The sequence below is a fragment of the Polyodon spathula genome, chromosome 23 (assembly GCF_017654505.1).
Source record: "Polyodon spathula isolate WHYD16114869_AA chromosome 23, ASM1765450v1, whole genome shotgun sequence".
Lineage (NCBI taxonomy): Eukaryota > Metazoa > Chordata > Actinopteri > Acipenseriformes > Polyodontidae > Polyodon > Polyodon spathula.
Genome location: NC_054556.1, coordinates 23,999,202 through 24,022,072, shown reverse-complemented (window position 1 = coordinate 24,022,072; position 22,871 = coordinate 23,999,202). Strand labels below are relative to the sequence as shown.

At 39.9% G+C, this 22,871-nt stretch overlaps 3 protein-coding genes across 8 annotated transcripts; 1 reads left to right on the top strand and 2 right to left on the bottom strand.

The window, feature by feature from the left end:
• Positions 1-1,145: 1,145 nt before the first annotated feature.
• LOC121298055 (elongation factor 1-alpha 2-like) lies at positions 1,146-10,854 on the bottom strand. Its single transcript, XM_041224816.1, has 8 exons — positions 10,598-10,854; positions 8,687-8,865; positions 7,172-7,351; positions 6,464-6,760; positions 3,384-3,534; positions 2,605-2,888; positions 2,125-2,332; positions 1,146-1,580 (listed from the first exon to the last, which is right to left on the bottom strand). The coding sequence occupies exons 2-8, from the start codon at positions 8,828-8,830 to the stop codon at positions 1,453-1,455; spliced, it is 1,392 nt and encodes a 463-aa protein (XP_041080750.1). The 5' UTR covers positions 8,831-8,865; positions 10,598-10,854; the 3' UTR covers positions 1,146-1,452.
• Positions 10,855-12,692: 1,838 nt separating this feature from the next.
• Positions 12,693-16,816, top strand: LOC121298054 (MRG/MORF4L-binding protein-like). 6 transcript variants are annotated; one of them, XM_041224815.1, is made up of 6 exons: positions 12,693-12,906; positions 13,382-13,503; positions 13,963-14,044; positions 14,328-14,402; positions 14,530-14,663; positions 15,338-15,381. In XM_041224815.1, exons 1-5 carry the CDS (start codon positions 12,771-12,773, stop codon positions 14,619-14,621), a joined length of 507 nt encoding a protein of 168 aa, XP_041080749.1. In that variant the 5' UTR covers positions 12,693-12,770; the 3' UTR covers positions 14,622-14,663; positions 15,338-15,381. The 6 variants fall into 6 exon arrangements, with proteins under 6 accessions (XP_041080749.1, XP_041080745.1, XP_041080747.1 ...); XM_041224811.1 differs by having other exon boundaries at positions 12,694-12,906; positions 14,530-14,605; positions 15,338-15,505; XM_041224813.1 differs by having other exon boundaries at positions 12,696-12,906; positions 14,530-14,566; positions 15,338-15,505.
• A 4,108-nt stretch (positions 16,817-20,924) lies between these two features.
• LOC121297669 (DNA-binding protein inhibitor ID-1-like) lies at positions 20,925-22,111 on the bottom strand. The gene is made up of 2 exons (XM_041224102.1): positions 21,560-22,111; positions 20,925-21,365 (listed from the first exon to the last, which is right to left on the bottom strand). Exons 1-2 carry the CDS (start codon positions 21,920-21,922, stop codon positions 21,330-21,332), a joined length of 399 nt encoding a protein of 132 aa, XP_041080036.1. The 5' UTR covers positions 21,923-22,111; the 3' UTR covers positions 20,925-21,329.
• Between the last annotated feature and the right edge of the window lie 760 nt (positions 22,112-22,871).

Sequence of the window (22,871 nt, the reverse complement as noted above, 5' to 3'; positions counted from 1 at the left end):
GATCGGGCAACCTTATAATTACAGATGAAAGAACCGTCGAGTCTAAATGGAATCTGTTTTCAGAATAATCAGCATTATGCGACTAGATGAGTTTCTCTATTGAAAACTTGTTTCACCACAATGTATAATAACAGGAGCTGGTCAAAAACTTCAGATACATCAGACACGCTGGAGGGATAGGTTTCAGCCTTTCCTTTAGGAAGATATAATCCTTTAACGGTCAAGCTTTGTACTCTTTCAAACACGTCAAAAACCCTCCCCTTGTTCCCTTTACACTAGCTCTAACCTGATCGTTCACCAGGAGGTACTCCAGACATCTGTCATGCACATGGTAATTTGTGTTGAAAGGCAAGAATATGGATTTAGAGGGGATTTCAGACTGGATTAGATGTACCATCCAACGCAATTTTAAGTTGCTATGATTTATTGCTCAGTGTATCAAACAGCTGGCAGGCTTAGAAACACGTCAGATTCAAATGAGTAATGACATCAAGTGTCACAGAGTTGTTCAAATTTGTGCAGATTTACCATTCCCAAAGTACTGGATAACAACAGTTTTGACTGTGGAAAAAGAATATATTTTTTAAAATAAGCAAAATGAATATAGGTGAATATTTAGTCTTGTATAAACAGGGTGGTACAAACTAAAGGTGATACCTGTCTTGGTAATTATAATTGCAGAAACACACTTTGCTATGGTAGTAAATTAATAACATTCATGGTGCCTTTGCACTTGATGGATATCTTATTACTGACCAAGAGCTGACAATTATTTATTAGGGATACTGAGATATTTCTTAAGCAATCGGTCTAGTGTGGTTAAAGTTCAGCACATGTCCCACATCAAGCACCACAAACCAACTGGTGTGACTCAATACGCTTTGGAGCCTCTGTATGCTCCTTCCATATGGGAACCAAAACAAAACATTTTCTCGTTGTGTCTCGGTTATTACAGTCCCTCAACTAGGGCTTGGTAATCAAGTGGAGGATTTAGAACAGCTTTTTGTTAGTTGTTGTTTAATAACGAGATGAAAGGAAATGCAAGTCAATACACAGACGTCATTTCAAATGGCAGAAGGATGTTCTTGCATCCTAAATTAGTTCGTAACACAACATTTATTCAAATTTAAGAAATGTGTCTGCCCCTAGTGTGCATGGAAAAATTCATTTCAGTTCATATTTTCACCTGCTTTTTTACCCAAAATAACCTGAAATAACAGCACTCACACGCAAGTGTTTCTACCACTTTATTGGTAAAATGAACACGAGCCCTCACAAATGCTGGAACATGCTTTTCCTTTTAAAGAATTTCCATTGGACTTTAATGGTCAGCATCCAGTCATTGACGAAGAGTGTTTTACATGAGGATGTGTGGGCATGCCCTTTGGGGGGATGGTACTGGGGGTCTCGCGGGCGCGATGGTCTGGCCGCGTTGTTCTGGTAGAGCTCGATTCATTTGCCGACTTTCTGGGCCTTCTGAGCGGACTTGGTGACCTTGCCAGCGCCGCCAATCTTCTTCTCCACACTCTTAATGACCCCCACCGCCACTGTCTGCCTCATGTCCCTCACTGCGAAGCGCCCTGCCAACGGGAACACAACACGACTGATTTCCTCATACATTTACTATCCCTCTCGCTGGATAGTATCACCTTAGTGTGGGAGCAGTTACTTCAAGCATAACAACAATTCACAACTGAAGCCAGCACATCTCGCATTTTCTTAGATACGTGGATTAAATGTAATGGGTCATGCTGTGTAATAAATGTCCTGTCCCGTCGTTAAGATGAGGTTAGGTTAAAAGCTCTAAATTCTATCTAAGATCTATTCCTCCTAATAGTAGAATGTCATAAATTTCGAATGCATTGGTCTTGTTTTTTAGATGCAATTTCTAATACACACAATAGCAAAATAAATAAATGGTCATTTTAAAAAAAAAAAAAAGAACAGTCTTACAAGTCAGTTTGGTTTTAGTACTCACCCAATCATTGTGTACTTTAAAATATCATTGGTTTACAGAGTACTTTCACTTTGTCTCTGATTAAGGTAAACTGTCCTTAATCCCTCAAGTAAACACGCAGTTTAATAATTAAGGGCTCAAAATCCTGCCTCTGTGGGGTCACTCACCTAAGGGTGGGTACTGGGAGAAGCTCTCCACACACATGGGCTTGCCGGGCACCATTTCCACGATGGCCGCGTCGCCGGACTTCAGGAACTTGGGATTGTCCTCCAGCTTCTTTCCTGAGCGGCGGTCAATCTTCTCCTTCAGCTCAGCGAACTTGCAGGCGATGTGAGCGGTGTGGCAGTCGATGACCGGAGAGTAGCCTGCACTGATCTGTGGTCCCACCAAGTCCTATGTGGACCTGGATATATAGTATATATAAGAACCTCATAAATAAATAAATAATAAATATATTAACGATAGCACTGTGCTTCTCTTAATCAGAGAGGTCACCATAGACTATACCAGTGGTCTTTAATAATGCAAACTATATATGAAATCATTATTCTCGATTTTTTGCTCCTGCACTTGTATAATCCAAGGAAGAAGGACGCAGGTAACACATACTATTTATCCCAATCTAACCCACCAATCACTGCAGTTACAGAGTTTGTCCAGCAGGTGGTGCTGACCTGTGCTGTAAACTGGGCTGCCTCCTGGGGCGAGTCGGATTTGCTGTCTCCACACACGTTTCCTCTGCGGATATCCTTGACAGACACGTTCTTCACGTTGAAGCCCACGTTGTCCCCGGGGAACGCCTCGTTCAGGGCCTCGTGGTGCATCTCCACTGACTTCACCTCCGTGGTGATGTTAACAGGGGCAAAGGTCACCACCATGCCCGGCCGCAAGACTCCTGTCTCCACTCTGCCCACTGGGACTGTGCCGATGCCTGCCAGGCAAAATATACGAAGGTCACTCAAAATGAAATCAGTCTGGATTTATGAATCTTTAAGGGTACCAAACTGCGTTAAAGTAAAACAAAGGAAATAAAGTCTACCCAAGTCTTCGCCTTAAAATATAAAACCATGTTTGCAGTGGTTCTGAGTTGCACCAATATAGAGGTTTATAATATTTTTTAAAATGTGGAGCTGTCTAGCTTTGGGTTTGCTTGGAGAAACCCTTGCTGTTTGGCTATTTGTCTGTCATTCCATGTACTGTATACTATACCATACAGAAGGTACATGGGGTCAACAAAGTTAAAAACTCAGTTTCACATGGAATCAGAACCACAGAATCATGGAAACGGAACCACTGACAAAAAGGCCTTCTGTAAGCAATTCCTTCCCAGGGCTTATTTGAATGCTGAATGTGTTTTTGCCTGTTTCTTTACCGAGTAGCCCATCCCTCTGTTGTGAAATCCTTTACACTGCTCTTTGTTGCCCACCTCCAATCTTGTAGACGTCCTGAAGGGGCAGGCGCAGGGGCTTGTTGGTGGGCCGGGAGGGGGGCTGGATAGTATCGAGGGCCTCCAGGAGAGTCACCCCGCTGTCTCTGTGATCTTTCCTCTCCAGCTTCCAGCCTTTGAACCAGGGCATCTACAACACAGGGCAGCTCTGTCAGCCTCTCCAACTCACTCAGACACAGCCTTTAAATAAAATTACTGTCTTGTAAGATGGATCCATTCATGTGAACGTAAAGTAGCCCGTTCTACATGATGTAGCCAATTCCACAGAATACAAATTTTGATTTTGTTGATAAAACAAGTTATTCTTCAGGGTGTTACTGTTTACCTTTGATTCTATTTTGTTTGTGTTTGTGGGGTCATTTGTTATGCAACAGTGACACCTAGTGGGTAGACATTTATTTTGAAGAATGTGAAAGTCTGGCCACATTGCTTATTACAGTATTTATTTGTAGTAGAAGTAGTCATAGTAGTCATTATTATTACATTATTAAGTCTAAATACTTTATTCTATACTAAACCAAGTAATTGTATTCTTAATGAATTCATATTCTGATCTGACTTTCTGAAACATTGCATTTATTTAACATATTAAATGATCAGTTTTCAGTTCTGAATGATCCACCTTATACAAGAGCCCACTGTGCTCCTGAACCTTACACAAGAACCCACTGTGCTCCTGAACCTTACACAAGAACCCACTGTGCTCCTGAACCTTACACAAGAACCCACTGTGCTCCTGTACCTTACACAAGAACCCACTGTGCTCCTGAACCTTACACAAGAACCCACTGTGAACCTTACACAAGAACCCACTGTGCTCCTGAACCTTACACAAGAACCCACTGTGCTCCTGAACCTTACACAAGAACCCACTGTGCTCCTGAACCTTACACAAGAACCCACTGTGCTCCTGAACCTTACACAAGAACCCACTGTGCTCCTGAACCTTACACAACCCAGAACCCACTGTGCTCCTGAACCTTACACAAGAACCCACTGTGCTCCTGAACCTTACACAAGAACCCACTGTGCTCCTGAACCTTACACAAGAACCCACTGTGCTCCTGAACCTTACACAAGAACCCACTGTGCTCCTGAACCTTACACAAGAACCCACACTGTGTGAACCCACTGTGCTCCTGAACCTTACACAACTGTGCTCCTGAACTTACACAAGAACCCACTGTGCTCCTGAACCTTACACAAGAACCCACTGTGCTCCTGAACCTTACACAAGAACCCACTGTGCTCCTGAACCTTACACAAGAACCCACTGTGCTCCTGAACCTTACACAAGAACCCACTGTGCTCCTGAACCTTACACAAGAACCCACTGTGCTCCTGAACCTTATACAAGAACCCACTGTGCTCCTGAACCTTACACAAGAACCCACTGTGCTCCTGCACCTTACACAATAACCCACTGTGCTCCTGCAGAGAAATATTATGTGGTTTGTAGGGCCTCTAGCACTAACACGTTCTACCCAGTGACCAGCAGCACAAGCAATTCACACGAATTACCTTCCCACATATTCCGTAGCAAATCAATAAAAGGCATTTGCCCTGCTTGGAATTATTGCTGTCACTATATAGAAATAAGCTATTGCTACTGACAATAATATTTCATTTTGCTGCAATACAGTTCATGCATTACACACAGTCTGTGAAACAACACAGTGGAGTTTATCCACAATGGCTTCCATCCAACCTCGTCACATTCTCCCCTTCGTCACTGCTAGCAAATGCTACCCTTCTGTGAGATGCAAAATGTTTAGCGTTTGAGCCATTTTTCCGGAAAACCTGCATTAGCACTCTTCTATGATTCTCTAGACTTCCAGCATTAACATGCTGTGCACTGGATGAAAAAAGGTCCACTATTTTTTAGATAACAGAATTGACTTCAGGGTACATTAGGAGGCTGGTTCTTGCCTCTGGTATTTGTGTCATCTGTTGCTGCCAGCCTTTAGCTGCAGTGAGCTGTCACTGCTCCAGCTCTCTCTCACAGCAAGCAGTTAAAGGAATATCTTCACATCTCTGCTCTCATATGAAATTCAATTAGAATTACATATGGGCTTTTGGGTGGTCAATATTGAGGGCCAACCTGTCAAACATTTTGTATTTAAAAAAATCAATAAAAGAGTAGCACTGTTAAAAAAAAATATATATTTTACTACAGTGGCGATCCATCACCAGCACCCCCCCTCCCCCACCCCAAAATGTAATCCAGGCAATTCCACACCTTTATTAACCATCATTAAAAAGATCTCCATCCATCCCCCAAACGAAATCCTGGCTATGCTACTGTACTAGCTCATCATTTGTCTTCCAATTAAGGTGAAGTGATTAATCATCAGTCAGTTGTCTGACTCCTACTTGGCCATCAGCTGAGCTTTTAATTGGCTAGCACCCCTGATCCATCTCACTTCTGCCAATGAGAGGAGGCCCAGTGACATTCTAGAACATTACCAGTGCAATTTAAATGCTGTTGTTCACTTCATTTTCAATGAAAATGATAATAAAAATGATGCCAGCAGTCGAACGTAATGTTTATGTGCAGTATTTAAACAAATCTGTTGATTTAATAATAAGGGAGTAATGGAAATGTCTTCGACGCCTATTAAACTACACATGAGTTTATTACTACTCTGATACCAAACTGCGTCAGCAATGGGCACACTGGTTTGAAAGGCATTTTGGTCCTTGTTGATCTCAAGGCCTCTTCTGTGCAGATTGCCAATTACAGCTAATAAACCGTGTGTCTCTTGCCAGCAAGCAGCAGGAGATACAACGAGAATACTGCAATTGAAAATCAAATGCCTGGTCTCATCAAACTCTAAGTAAGGCTGGGCCTGGTTAGTATTGGAATGGGGGATCTCCAAGGAATATCAAGCAGCTGCCTCTGCAAAAGGTTTACAAAATGTAATTATATAATTGCCTGCCAAGTTAAGAAACCAATCAAGAAAACCTTCTTTGAGATGCAAAAATAAACCATGAGCCATGATATTGTGGGTCCTGCACTTGCCAAACAGAAAGATAACCTGCGGCCGGTAGGGACTCACATTGGGGGAGGGCTCCAGCATGTTGTCCCCATGCCAGCCTGAGATGGGGACGAAGGGGACAGTGGCCGGGTTGTAGCCGATCTTCTTGATGTAGGCGCTGACCTCCTTGACAATTTCATCGTAGCGTTTCTCACTGTAGGGCGGCTCGGTGGAGTCCATCTTGTTGACCCCTACGATGAGCTGCTTGACTCCCAAGGTGTAAGCCAGCAGCGCGTGTTCTCGAGTCTGGCCGTTCTTGGAGATCCCGGCTTCAAACTCACCGACTCCGGCAGCCACGATCAGCACCGCGCAGTCAGCCTGCACAGAGAGAGAGAGGAAGAGATTCAAACACTAGACACTGCAGTGAAACTAATTATTATAAAGTCTGTCATCATCACTAGCCACAGCTGCATTTGCTGCACAGGAAGACTAATATTTCTGCCCATAAGTGCCGTGTCATTATACTGTCCAAATCCACGCATGTAGTATGAATTTGAAATCACAGCCCAACATCCATAATGGCATCAGCTTGAAACAGGGCACAAAATATATTTTTACATAGGATTTTACTTTGTCTGTAGTTGCCATAAAACCAAATGGAAGCTGATAGAACTGCAGATGTTAGTGCAAATGTGTGCCTTATGAGTTTCTATTTTCAGAATAAGGTGTCTACCCCATTATGTATCCCATATCCCACCTGGATCCTCGCCTCTGCATGAGGCTCTATACCTGTGAGGTCCCTGTGATCATGTTCTTGATGAAGTCTCGGTGCCCCGGAGCGTCAATGATAGTGATGTAGTATTTGCAGGTCTCAAACTTCCAGAGGGAGATATCGATGGTGATGCCACGCTCACGCTCAGCCTTTAGCTTGTCCAGAACCCAGGCATACTTGAAGGAGCCCTTGCCCATCTGAAAGACAGGCACATGTACCCTTACACTCTCGTCTGTTTGTGAAATGCAGGCAGAACACCCATGGGAATTAGATGTTACAAAATTAATTGCTGCCGAATGCTGTGCTGTATCTCCTGCTCCTCAGAATAGCCACAAGTTGCATTTGTTTATATGTAGCCCAGGTCTGTTTATATTTGATGAACCGTGCCATTCATTTTGATCTGAAGACCCCGGTTACACAATCTATCAATTAAATAAATCCATTATCATTGTGTAAATGTTTTTTTCACTTTTACCATGCCACACATCAGGAATTAGAGGACTGAACTGCCTGTTACATCATTAAATTCCACCTTTATTTATCCTTATTATCATTACTACATGCTATTAAATTACAGTAAATTGAGATTGGAGAAAAATCAGGTTTGTAAATTTTAAGGTGACGGTATTAAGATCTGCTCCTGTTCAAATCATTAAAATAGTCCCTTGATGTGGCCACACTGAATTGTAAACATGTTATTATCGAATTACAGCAAAGACAATGAGAACAAAGTACCTCAAGCTATCTTTAAACAGTTTAAAGAAATAAAGCTCCCACGCTACCCTGCAGTAAGACAGATGATTTGATTAAATCCGTTAGTGCTTGGATCACTTTCCCAATAGCAGCGCAGTACTCCATTTTGCTTGTGATGCTATCAAGTTAAGTGGGCCTGCAGCACTGGGTCACAAAATGGAGTTTGGTTACTAAATTAGGATGCTAATAATGGAAACTTTCCCCATCTCCTGGTAAGGTCTCTTCCAAAGGTAGCTGGAGATTAACTGGGAGGCTAGGGTCATGTTCCCATTAAAGGGACTCAGAAATGATGATCATTTTACTTCAGTCCATTAGAAAAGAGGTAATCCATCGAGGGAGAGGAACCAAAAGGACGATAGCATTTTCAGAAAATTGTTAACTACAGTCCAGTCCAGTCAAGTCCAGTCCGTGCTTTTATAATCCTAAAGGTGGTAATAATAATAAAAAAAAAATAAATAAAAAAAATAATAATAATAATAATAATAATAATAATAAACTCAAGACTACACACAGGCTTATAAATTCAATATCTGACTACTTTATTTCTGTTTTAGCAACTTTGTTAGTCGTGTTTTTTTTGTTTTCTTTTTCCTTTCTGAAAATATCATAGAAATGTCGTTCTGGATAAAAAAAGCCTGCCGAAGCTAGCCTTGTACGGTATTGAACTCATCTGTAATTATAGCTTTGCCTTTGATTTTGGATTGAGTGTTTTGAAGTAATTATTGGTATGTGTCTGCTAAGAGAGGGCTACCATCCCCAGGAACTACCACCATACTCACCTCAGCAGCCTCCTTCTCAAACTTCTCAATGGCTCTCTTGTCAATTCCTCCGCACTTGTAGATGAGGTGGCCAGTGGTGGTGGACTTTCCGGAGTCCACATGGCCGATGACCACGATGTTAATGTGGGTCTTCTCTTTACCCATTCTGCAGCGCTGGTCGTTTGAGGCAGGGGGCAGTACTATATGATATAGAGGCAAGACTGTGGACAAATGAGAACGAAAACACACACACACACACACACACACACACACACACACACACACACACACACACACACACATATATACTGACCCACCTAACCATCCTGCCTCCCAAAACACAGACACTAAAAAGAGCATTTAAAAAAGCATGCTCATACACGACTATGCACAGTATCAATCCAGGCATGAAGCAGCAAGTGGTGAATCTACATCAAGTACCTCCTCCAAGTATCACTATTTCACATTCTTTAAATAAATAATTTTTGTTAAAAATTGTTAAACGTATGTTACAGACAATTATTCACATGTGTTTGTCAACAGATGAATATCAGAGCAGGAACAGATCAAATCATTTTGAATGTAAATAACCCCTCCTCCACCCCTTTCAACGTGTTATTGTTTGCCTTTGACTCTAATGGAGCTATTCCTAACCCCACAGCATTAAGTTGCTTTGTGCTGCTATTCTGAAAGAACTGTTCAATGTTTTTTTTTTCTCCAGAGAGACAGTAAGAGAGGGTACAGATATAACAATGCTATCTATTTCTAAATCCAGCTGCAACCTAAGAAGCCACAGAAGCCAGCAGGCACAATTTAACTCGTCCCTTTCCAGATCAATGTTAATTCATATCTCTATGTCTATTACTAGCATTTATTTTACATGTAAATATTTCTAAGGCTGTAGTATGTGGCCTTCATAACAAATAGAACAGTAGGGTACTGCAAAAACAAAAGAACCGTTTTCATCTTTCCTGCTTTGCTGTTAAGTCCTTGGTTCTGAAAAAAACATTCTAGAAGTCACACAGATAGATAGATAGATAGATAGATAGATAGATAGATAGATAGATAGATAGATAGATAGATAGATCATTTCTTCATATTGTTATTGTCTGTCCCCCTGTCGCTGAGCTATACCTACACCACTAGAGTTTCTATTTATATCTGGAGGCAGTAATTATCATGTCATCATTTCATAAGAAGAAATCTAGGATGCTCATAATCCTGTTCTCGTATTATGTTTTTTTTTGTTTCAGGAGGTCAAACTTATCTTAAATAAATGCAGAAACATATCCAAAGGGCACATTTAGACATGCAACTCAGTCACAAACACATTTTTGTATTGGTACGGTTATCCACATCATATAATATTGAGGTGAACATTTTAATATAAGTTATATATCGATATGTACTGGCTACCACTACATCAGTATATGTTTAAAATATTTAATAGCAGCAATAGATGCCCTGTTATTCAAGTCTGATTTTTTTTTTATTTTAAAAAATGTTTTAATGAATATTTTTTGTCAAATATTATTACGTTTCAAACTGCGTTCCTTTTTGTGTGCCCCTTAGCTGCAGGAAAACAGAAAACATAAGCATCATATCTTAATGCTGCGACTATCAGATCTATATACTCATATATATAAATATGAACAACATTATCCTGCCAGTTGAGAATACTGAAAGACAATTCCGGTTAATGTTTCACATTCATTAGCATTTGGCGTCTACCTTTTGCCTTTGAAGGTGCTAAAGTATTTTGAACATCCTGACAACATGTCTCTTAGCTAGCCTTGAACCCAAGCAGGTACCCAGGAGCATGAGAGAAGCGTCTAGGTGCTTCATGGCTAAATCTGAATAAAATACGAAAAAGAGTAAGATCCACAATGCTGTAGAAGTTGTTATGGTACAGTATATGCATATTGTTCTTACCTGTAGCTGCGATCTCAGACAGCAGGGACTATTAGCTCCAGTTCTGGCAGTTTTATGTCCCTGGGAGGGGGTTGAAGCATTGGTCTAGCCTGCGCAATGTGGGTACCCCCTGTAATACAGCAATGCGGTAGTAGAGGAGGAAAGGGATAGACTGCAATGAGACAGCTGCTGCAGGAGGGAGCTGATTGCAGGATGGTGGACAAGAGTGTTTCAGCATAGCAATTCACAGAGCCTGGTGAACGTACCCAAAAAGGGGCAGGGCAGAAATGCTGGCACAAAACCCAGGCAACCCTTTCTGTCTGTCTGTCTGTCTGTTTAATAATGTACAATAACTAAGATACATAGCAATTGAGGGGAAACAACTCACCACATGTTACCACATGAATACCATATAAGCATGTATTCATTAAATTGTGCGGGCTGCTCCATATTCCTGTGCAGTCCAGGCCCATTTTAGGAGGGTGGATTTTCAGCCTCCTCAGAATCGTGTGTAAGATTCATAGAAAGTTCTAGTGGCTAGGCTTTAGCTCGAATGACCTGATTTGAGGATGTTTTTAATATTTGGTTACAAAAAGAAAGTACAAAAAAAATGAGAGGCTTCAATGTGGAGTAAAAACAGAGTTTCTAACACGTGCAACTCCAAGCCAGGAATTCCGATTAACTCCTGGTGTCAACCTGGATACCTGGAACTCCGCTCACGGTGTACTCCTGTGGGAAAGAGCACAGTCGGGAAGGTGTGGGTGGGGGGCTGTTCATCACATATGCCAACAAGAAATGATATTAAACTATTGCAAATCTTGGTACCATATCTTTGAGTTACGTAACTCAGTTTATGCAGCTTTTTAAACTGACTTAAGGGCTACATTTAAAACTTATGATGACACAAAATTGTCCTTACTTTTGGATGACAGTATGCTTTTAAAATCAATTTTCTGACGTTTTTATTACCTTTATTCTCCCAGCCTTATTGAAGGCATTTTTTTTTTCCACGTTCAGCTTTTTTTTGGGTCTATAAACATTTCAGTTACATATTTTATTCATTGAATAGTAATTCAAGAAGATCTAAAGCACTTGAGCGGTGTCCGGGTCGGCAAAGAAATAATGAAGCTGTAATGGCCCTAGGCAATGTTTTATTTCTACACTGCCTGTGCTCTTGGATAGTGAAGGGAGACAGAATGTGAGTTGGATAAAGAGTTCTAAAGACAGTCTGTAGGTGTGCAGAAATAAAAACAACGCTGTCCTTTTCAAACGACCTATGTAAAACTTAGTGTGTGTGTGTATATATATATATATATATATATATATATATATATATATATATATATATATATATATAGATAGATAGATATAGATAGATAGATAGATAGATAGATAGATAGATAGGTAGATACACACACACACACACATACACACACACGCACCCATATTGCACATCTATACCAGCTGTGTGCACTGCCTTCAGAAGCAATGAGAAAAATCAGTTTAGAAGGGGTAATCCGTATGTACCCAGCTAGTTGATAACCCTCCAAATTGATGGAGGGCAAGATTAAAAATATGGCAACATTTCTGCACATCTGACTAACAGATAAAAATCTCAAGTATAGCTCAAGGTTCAACAGCAGTGCTTCACTGGTTGAACAGAGCGAAAAACCCTTGAACTAATGTGACCTTAAAGTCGTTCATCTTGAGCTAATGCTAGAAAGCTTCATTTAGATGAACAATCTCTTACAATGAAAACGTAAAGCAGAACACGCCTGTGAAAACCTTGTTAGGAAGCAGAGTCAGAAAGCAACATCTTACACATTACCTACCTAAAGAGGAAACGTGGACATTAATATTATTCAGAAAATACAAAACATAATACGAAAATAAAAAAACTCCATTACTTAGCCACTGTTTGACGTTAGATTTGAAAACAAAAGAATCCTCTTTTCACTTCAGCACAAATATTGCTTCATTTAACTACATAAACACAACTATGTGATTTGCTATAATATACTATGCTATAGTCTGCAATAATAATAATAATAATAATAATAATAATAATAATAAGTTGATGATGTGATCGTTACTTGACCGGCAGATACTCTTTAGGTCGTAAGGGGGCGCTGCTGCAAGAACTTTGGTAAACAGAAGCTTGGTCTTTGCGGTGTGCTTTATTTAGACACAGAAAATGGGGGAAGCAGAAGCTATACCTGCCGATGAAAAACAAGCGGATTCCGGGTCCAGTCCAATTGAAGAATCGGTGATTTGGAGTCAGGAGGTTGAGGTGTGCCTGTTTCATGCCATGCTTGGCCACAAACCCGTAGGTGAGGTTACAAATATAGAAGTGCGAGTAGGTATTCCCAGCTGGAAAGGCCTTTGAATCATCGGGCTGGAGTAGAAAGTTCATCCTAAGGAGTAATGCTTGCCTGGCTTAGGTTGGAGCAAAACATCGATTCGTCGTTAACGTGCGGTACATTGTTGTGTTTTGTAGCCGTGGCCTGAATAAAAGGCACTTTTCTTTTTTTAAATATAAACGCACACAAAAACTTACGATTATTTTGTATTAATTATTTAAAATGGAGGCATTACACTAAATTTATTAATTATTTTAATTATTTGCTGTTTCCATTTTGGTTTGAATTTTCAGATGTTTCCCATTCCATTTTTTATTTTAATTTTTTTTTTTTTTTTTTTTTTTTGCGGAAAAGTTCTGGAGATGTGCAAACTTCAAAATGTATTGTGTTCTTTACAGAGAAGCAAAAACTGCAAAATCATATCGGATTCCTTTCATCGTTACAGGTGTAAATCGTCATTTCCACATGATCTGTATTCGGGATAAATTCAGCCAGAATATTGGGCGCCAGGTGCCCTCTAAAGTCATCTGGGATCACTTGGCGACAATGTACGACATGCAGGCGCTGGTGCGTATGCAGTGGGTTGGGTAAAGCAGATGTTCAGTGACCATTTCTTTTGAGATCCATTTACGCACATTGCAATTGTATCTGGTGGAAAAAACCAATATTTTTGTTATTTCTGGAAATGTAGAAGTATTTCATTAAGGTTCTGGGATTGTGCTGTGTATATATATATTTAAAATTCAATTTTATATTTAAGTCGACTGTATACTTTGAAGTCTAGACAACATTGTTTTTAATAGCAGACTGCTATGCTTTACATGGCTGATTATAGTTCACTACTTTATAGTACATAAATGCACCTAAACATTCTGATCTAAACTGATGCAGTTTATTAAATATGTTGCACTCATTTTGAACACTAGCATGAGAAGGTAACTTGACCTAAACCAACAGAATGTTATTGTTTTAGGTGAAAATTAAGGATGTACATTTTTACACTAACATAATGTTCTTTTACTCTAGCATGAATCGGAAATCTTGCCTTTCCCCAATTCAGAGAAAAGTTTTATTCTTCCAGATGATATCATTCAGGAAGTAAAAGAAGGTAAGAATGAACTGGGACTTGGTATTGAAATGAAAAGGATAATCAGTAATATTAATGTTTAATGAGGTTTGTCTGAGCTCGTAGTTAATTAAATCCTGGAATTACACTGGTGAAGGCACTATCCAAAGTGTTTGGTTCTGCTTGAATTAATTTTCCTAAAACCTGGAATGTGTTAACCTGCAATGCAATCTGGGTCTTTTTTTCCTATCCCTGCTAACTGTTGCTTACTTGCGTATGCTTGTAACGTCCCAGAAAAAATAAATAGCAGTGATTGCTGTTGCAGGAAAAGTTGGAATTGAAGAAGAAACAAGAGAGGAGATCAAAGAAGAAATTGAACAGCCAGCATTAGTAGAAGAAGGTACTTCATTCACAAGGTGTCTCTTTGTTTTCAGTTAGATGTTGGCTGTGGTAATACAGCACTTTGGCGCATTGTGCTATCAGAAAACAGTGACGCTCATTCTGGCCATTTATCTTTCATTTTTAAGGTCTGTGTCCCACGTTGGCTGGCCAGGAGGTTGAGAGGTATGGGCAGAATATGATTCACTCTGTTCCACCAACAGGGTATGACCTCGTTTGAGAAACCGTACTATTACAACACATGGCCTTTTATTTGGAGCAGGTACCACCCAGTTTTCAGACGGCAGATATTGTAGCCGCCTTATTGTTAGGCTAACGCAGTGCAACGTGGTCTCGTAAAGGAACTGGAAGCACAATTGGAGATCTTGTTGCACCTCTTTATAGTTTACTTACAAGCTCCCCCACCCCCCTTTATCTAAAGAATAGGTGTGACAAAGTTATATCTATCAGTATATGACAGTACACCGAATCTGTGGAAGGTTGAAATGTTACAATTATTACGTTGTTCAGAATGTATTTGAGGAATTGACAGGGAGCTCAAATGTTATTTTGGAGAGAATTAACACCTCTTCATCTTGGTCCTCGTCTGATTTTTGTATTTATTTCTTTTTTGGTCTGTGGTGTGAATATTGTTTGTCATGGCAATTTTAAACTGCAAATATTAATCTTCTTTGTGACCAAGACAATGACTTGTAAATATTCATGATTCAAAGGAATGCTTCCTTAATTTCCTTTTCTGGTCCCCAGGAAGCCCTGAGGATAACTTTTTTTATTGTGTTTTATATAAATGCTGGGCATTGATCTTAACACTGTCCACGCTCTCCCAGTGTGCTTTGCTGTACACCTCAAGTGTATATTCCCCCGCGATTGGGATATAGTGGATGTACCAGTACATATGTATGTCACACTTAAATTTTATAACATTGATCCTTGCAGGGAGCAACTGCTCTGTGAAACTGGCAGAAAAGGCCAGCAGCAAAGAAAAGGAGAAAGACAGAGAGAAGGGTTCAAGTGAGAATGCAGCGAAGGAGGCTGCAGACAAGCGGAAGCGGAACAGAGTGACTGAGAAAGTGTCGAGCGCAAACAGTAACCCCTCCAGCCCGAGCGGGGCCAAGCGGCGCAGGACGTGACATGAACGCCACCAAACAGCAGCCGCTGAAGGGAGCCACGCTTCTTGAAGAAAGCAGGGAGTGAAATAACGCAGGAGGGAAACTGGATACCATTCCAACATCTAATCTGAAGCTGAGGATCTGTTTGCTTGTTTGTAGAAGTTACCTAAGATCTATCCACGTAGCTCCATAGCGTAGCTGGATAATGTTAGACTGTTCCAAGGCTTCTGATAGGTCTGATTGTAACTGGTCCACCTGTTTTATATTATATGAAACCACCTTTTATGTTTTTCATTTCCTAATGCCACTGCTTGATCTCCCTAGTAGTAAGTAAACTGGATTTAAGAATCTACTCGGACAGTGTGGTCCCCCTGTGCACTACACTTCATTGAAGATAATGCAGCTCTGAATTATAAATAAAACTTTCGTTTAACTAAACACAGTGTGTAAATTTCACATATGGGTCTGTACAGTGCAGTGGGAGTCTTATTTCTACCTCAGCAACAGCAACAAAAAAATAAATAAGAAATAACGCAACTAAACAAGATATAACGTAGAAGACCGTACAATCCAAAATGGCCTCCCTGTTATTTAATACTGCTTAAAATGCAGATGTTTATAACCACTTTCAGCTGTATTCTTACAAGATGATGCAGCAATTTTCAATGTCTATTTGCATCTGTGGGGGACTATTATTATGCCTCATTTGTTTTGAACACTGCCGTGCTATAGAACACACTTCAAATAGGTCTTGGTCGTGCCATATACAAACACACTTGTAAGTCAGGGAGGCAAACGCTCTTGTTCTAAAAAGCGTACCCATGGGTAATGAACGTCTATTGCGTAGTTCATTTCAGTGCAAGTTCTACCGGCACCAAGTGATTTTCTGTTTTTAATTATTTTTTGGAACAGAATGCCTGGGTTTTCTTTTTTATATAAATTTCATCAGGGATAGAAATAAGACTCCTGTTGGAGAGCGGTTGGATACATTTTCAACTTTATAACCTGAGCTGAAGTGTTCCAGATAAATGCAGTAGTGCATATTAAAAAAAAAAACATTTGGACCCTTGTTTTCAGTTTGATTCTGTGATGTTAGAGTGTGCCGTGGCAGACTCATGTATGTGAATTTCTTCACATGTTCACTAAGCTCACAGTTTTCATTTTGTTTGTACAGGTATGGTGAACAGTGCTGATTTTCTTTCAAATGAATTAAATCTGATCTGTTCACAGGCGTTACTGGAGCCTGGCAGGACATTTACAGGCTCTGTTATTTGCTTGTTTGTCTGCTGTTTGTAAATGTTATACATCTTTTTTGTATAGTGCTTGTGTTGTAGAGCAGCAAAACAAAAATATCAAACCATTTAAAGTTATCAGTACAGCTAGCCCTGAATTTGTTTGTTAATCTTTTCTTATACAGATATACATGCATTACTTGAATTGTCTGTTGTTTGTCATATTTAATTGTTTTTTGTTTTTGTGTTTTGTATTTTTAAATGATTTAACAATTTTATTTTAAGCATGTTTTATTACACATTTATTTGAAACCCTGTAATACTTTGTTTCATTTTATTTTGACTCAGTCTTGGCACTGCACACACTCTCATTTTGATTATTTTGCTATACACATTTATTGGAGGGTTTAAGAGATGTGGGCAGCTGTGGTAATAATACATAGCTGAAGGCATGTTTTCCGCCTGTTTTTTTTTACTGGTAACCCTTTATCAATAGACAACAGTAAACTAAATAAATATGTACGTACTGCATGCTTATAGGAGAACATTATGCAACTAGATGCCCTCTCCCGAATCCTCCAAGTTTCTCTGAGCAGCAGTAAACATGACCTAGCAAAGTGACTTCTGTAATGTGAAAAATGGAATCTGAATATTAGAACAATTCTTGTTCTATTCGCAAAACACAAGCAGTAGGCGGTGGTAAGTAATTGATTGTAAATTATGTCATACTTTCATTACACTTTCAGTCATGCATAAAACATGTATATAAAACTAAAGGGTTGATAAACCACAGATGACTTTTGGGCATGTTTAGAGAATATGAATCCACCTGTATTGCATTAAGCACTTTTTTCTGTGGTAATCCCTGGTGATTGCCCAGTGCTGTAAAGTGCTCTGAAAATAAACCCTACAATGGCTTATCCCAGGGTCCTTATAATGGTATTAAGTCAAGTAGACATGTGTTTGTCTAATGCTTTCAACAAGAGAATATTATTTCAAAAGCTCTTAACACCTGTATTTGTCTTTGGAATGCCATAACTGTGTTTCATTGGTTCTCATATTGAAGATAATAGCTGGAATGCTGCTTATTCTTATTTTTATACATTACTACAGAACAAAAAAATGCTAAAATTGTATCAGATAATCTGCGGCTTTGTTAGATTTGATTGCACAGTTTGTTATGCTTCTCTTTATCGTTTAAAAGGGCAGCTTGTCCCAAGTGCAAGGACACTGTCTGGCTTCCCTGCTTGCTCTCCTTGGCCTTGAGTGTTAGATATTTATGTCTGTCTTTCTTTCAGATATCCGAAGGGCGCTTTACTAATTTGCCTGCTGCACTATTATCTGTCCCTTACTGGGACGTAGTCGTACTTCTGTTTCACCATCATATTATTTCCACAAGAGGGCACCCTTGTAGAAATTAAACTGTCATTAAGCTTTAAAATAGTGTTTGGTTTGTTATTGATGCACGGTGATACAGAATGACAGGGAAAGAGGTAGCACAGAGAACCTCAGGACTGCACTGCCTCTCACAGCCTTCCGCCTTCTCAAGACTCACCTGTTTAGACAGCACTTGTAGATCTCTTGTTGTACCGCTCCTATGTACTGGACTTGCCTGCCCAATCACGTTACTGGATCCTAAACTGATGCAATGACCTTGCACTATTGCACTAATATTATGTCATTGTAGATATAAATTGTTGTAATCCTGACTTATAACATCATAGTTCACATTGTATTTTAGCAGTATAAACTGCACTAACTGTAAACTAGGCCTATACTGTAGCTATATATTGATTCTGCATTGTAATATTGTATTGTCTTGTAACACTTGACAATAATACATTAATAATAATAATAATAATAATAATAATAATAATAATAATAATAATAATAATAATACAAAATTGGTATTTTTTTATTTATTAGTAAAGTAGTAAGATTTGTGTGATGCTAAGACAGTACCAATAACAACAATGTTAAACAGACTGAAGCACAGTAATGTTGACATTCTTGGCTGCGCGATTACTGTGTAGTAATCTTGTCTACCACTAAAGGCCGCCACAACCTAACCCTATATAAAAAGCTCGCATTTAGATCTAATCAAATGAATGTATATAGACAATGACTCGACAATGTAGAGACATTTAAATGATAAACAATATATTATAATTAGAATATGTTTGCATTGAAATGTAACCCAAAATGTTACCCGGTCTTATACTGGTTTAAATGGTGGAATAACACCAGTCGCTTCTGCTTTTTGGTTGGCTTGTGTGTTGGTATAACATACTGGGTGATATTCCTGGAAGAGAGGTCTTCTGGTTTGGAGGTTTAACTCGCTAATGTATACTGAATAATATACAGTGTTAATTGAATATAAAATGGTGATGACATATTTAAGAACGCAGCTGAAAAGAAAAGAAAAAAAAACAAGTCAATCATGCGTGTTCAAACGAGATGCTTTTCGTTGTAAAACGTTATGACTCTAGCTATAAAGGTCATAGAGAGGGGTGTTTTATCTCAATAATTTCATGTTTTACATTCGATCAATGTTCTGTTTCTTTCGGTTTCTTTTTTATTTTTTATTTTTTATTTTTTTTACAGTGGACATGTTCAACGGTGACCTTTGCGGAAAATAAAAATACAAAAAGCATGTAGTTCTTACGAGAGCAACAAGCCTCTCTTCCCACTGGGAGAGTGCTTCGTTTTTGGCCCGGCAATGGTTAACTGTTCGTTGAAGAAACTGCAGTTGATTGTAAGATTTATTTTATCTCCCTGGTGCAATGTTGTTCCAATTCCCCTGCAGTGCGATGCACACAGCTGCTGCAGTAACGTTTTAAAGCAAAACCAGTGTGTGATTGTGTTTGTGTGATAGTATTGTGCCAAGGGCAGGGAAGGGCAGGCGGACCCAGACTGAGCGGCGCCTCTCCACACCTGGGGAAGTTCAGGTTAAATAGCTCCACATTCCCGAGCACACAGCTGATTGAAACATTAACAAACACTAATCGAGAGCCAGGGCTGAGAGAGAGGAGAGAGAGAGACGAGAGAGGAAGAGAGAGAGAGAGAGAGAGAGAGAGAGAGAGAGAGAGAGAGAGAGAGAGAGCTCTGCTCTCTCTCTCCTCTCTCGCCCTCTCTCCTTCTCTAGAGAGAGCTCTCTCTCCCGTCCCCCTCTCTCTCTCTAGGAGAGAGAGAGAGAGAGAGGAGAGAGAGAGAGAGAGAGAGAGAGAGAGAGAGAGAGAGAGAGAGAGAGAGAGAGAGAGAGAGAGAGGACCTCAGCCAAGAACTCCTTGAGAGAGAGAGAGAGAGAGAGAGAGAGAGAGAGAGAGATTTTTTTTACTGAACTCCTTGAGAGAGAGAGAGAGAGAGATTTTTTTTACTGTGAAGAACAGATTGCCTTGAAGTTTGATAAGACCACTTTTGTACATTTTTAACTGTAATTATATATACAAAATACAAATACAAAAACTAGCATCACTTATTAAGAAACTAAATTCTACCTATTTAAAAGCTCAAGTACAATTATTTTGTTTTGAGTTTTGTTGAGAATTAAGAAAGTTTCCAAAATAAAAACAGATAATCTTCATCTTGTGTTGTTTCGTGCAGTACACACACACACACACACACGTGTGCACTATTTTCAATGTGTGTATGAAGATTTTAACCGTGCACGGGTGGAATATGTGTTTGCTATAGGATAAATTAAGGGAGTCTTAAGTTGTGTGGATACTTAATTTTTCACTCGGTCTTATGTATTGTGCGTTTTATATCGTTGAAATAATTATTTTTGAGTAACTATATGTCATGTGCATTACGGTATCGTTTTTTTCTTTGTGCGCAGCAAGGTCGAGAGTTCGAGTCAAGGTCACTAAATATGTATTGTACTTGAATGAAATATCGTGTATGGCTTGCACTTGTCTAGCTTGATCCCATGCAAACTTTAATGGTGTAATGCAATACAGCAAAAGCACACTGTGGCAAACTCGGCCCATGTTAATAAATAAACCACCAAAAAAAAAATACTCAATTTTCAAAATAATTGTTTTAATAAAAACACCCATTTGGATACATTGTAAAAAAAACTATAAAGTTCACATCGTAAGACATTGTAATATACAATACATAAAAGCTCTCAGGAATCTGAGAAGTTAACATTTTTTACAAAATATATAATCTCTCCTACATGTAAAACTTAAAAAAAAAAAAAAAAAAAAAAAAAAGTCTGTCTTGTAAAAGTCAATATGAAGCACCCACTGGACGGTCATTGCGATACTCTGTTCATGGAAACTACACCAGTTTCTGAAGGAGCGGCTACTGCTGCCGCAAGCTACGGGTACAGAAGCGAGGTCCCGGGTGCCAGCTTAACTGGCCGGTGGGCGGAAAGTGTGCTCTTTAGCGGTGTGGTGTTCACGGGGCAACACCCCCTTTGTCAATTCGCGCTGACAGTCTTTTACACGCATCTAATGTAGGACGCTTTCTACTTCCATATTAGGTCAAGGTGAAAGAAGTGATGATCCGTCGCTCGAGAACACCATGTTCAGTTTATTTCCTTTAAGAAGTTTACTCTTCTCGTCACCAACTGATGAGAACTCAGCGGCACAGGATCCTGTCATCTGCGCAGCCATTCTGTAAAGGGAACAAAAGACCGTCAGTTTAATCGTGCAAACACGCGTGCACTTATTGCATGGCAGCTTGCTTGCCTACCGGTTACAGCGATACACCTAGAAATACGACCACAGAAGTTAATCGTGTACTGTACTAGAACGCGCTGTTATGACAGTTTACATTTAGTTTTGACGCTAGATTTAAGAGTTATTTACCTCAACGGTAATGCCTAATTCGGCATTCAGGGTGGTCAGCGGTGAACGGGTCAGCGGCGAGTTGTTCGCGCCCTGTGCCCGTGTCAACCCCGGGGAGTCCAGCTCGACCTGGAGGTCCCAGATGTAGTCGATGACGTGCTGCAGGATCTCCATCTTACTCGCCTTCTTGTTGGGCGGCAGAGTGGGCACCAGCTCTTTCAGTTTGCTGTAGCAGCCGTTCATGTCGAGGAAGACGCTCATGTGCTCATCCAGCAGCGGCAGCTTGCATTTGGAGATGGCCAGGCTCTGCTCTGACAAGCACCTCGCCATGTCCTCGCTGCTTACCTTGCTCTTCAGGGCGCAGGTAGATCCGACGACTTTCATGTTGACTTGGTGGGGTGGGGAGGGGGGTCGAAATAAGTTCGTGAACTCAAAGCAAAAACGCACACAGCGAAGGCTGGTATCTCGAATGCTGAAAATAGGAAGTAGCGAAGGCAGCCGTTACAAGATGCTTGCTGCTTCTTGCTGTATTTGTCTCTCTTTGGGTCTGGCTGGTGATTACTGTAATGAAGCGCTGCCCGGCGTTTGGTATTTATTTCTGTTGCTAGTTTTATGGGCGGGGCTTAGTGCTGGGACGATTGCCCCGAGCGACCAATGAGGGGGGGTGAGATTTAGAAAGGTGGGCAGGGAAAGGGTCCCGGTTGAGCCAATGAGAAGTTGGACCGGTTATCAAAGTTTACAATCTGTCAGGGGATAAATGGAAACAAATGTGTGTGTGTTTTAAGAGGGATATGTGGGAGCCCAGCTACCCCGCTGAGCAAGGCTGCAGGTGGAGGGTTTGCCTCAGGGCATGGGTGGGAGGCATTTCATACGAATGGTGCAATTATAAAATAAATAGGGTTTTAATCGCCGTTAACCAGACTTAGCAAAACTGACATAAAAAAAAAAACGTTTTTTAAAAATGTATGCAATAAATATAAAAACGAGTTATGATCCGTTACTTTTAAGAAACATAATCCATTAATCTTAATCCCATTTTAATTATAGTTTATTTTACCATGAAACCGTATGTCTGTATTATCAATAATGGGATTAAAATAATGCTAACTGGTCTATTTAACATTCTTTATAACATAGTTTTAATGCAATACATTTCAACCACGCAAACACGCCTACGTGCGAATTAATCCACACGTACTACTCTGCTAAATACTGTGCAAAATGAGTAGTTCCATTATAATATGCCTACTAATTATCATTAAAAAAATGAATGGGTCTGTATGTTGACCGATAGGAATTTTACAGATCAGAGGTGGGAGGGTGTTACATTATC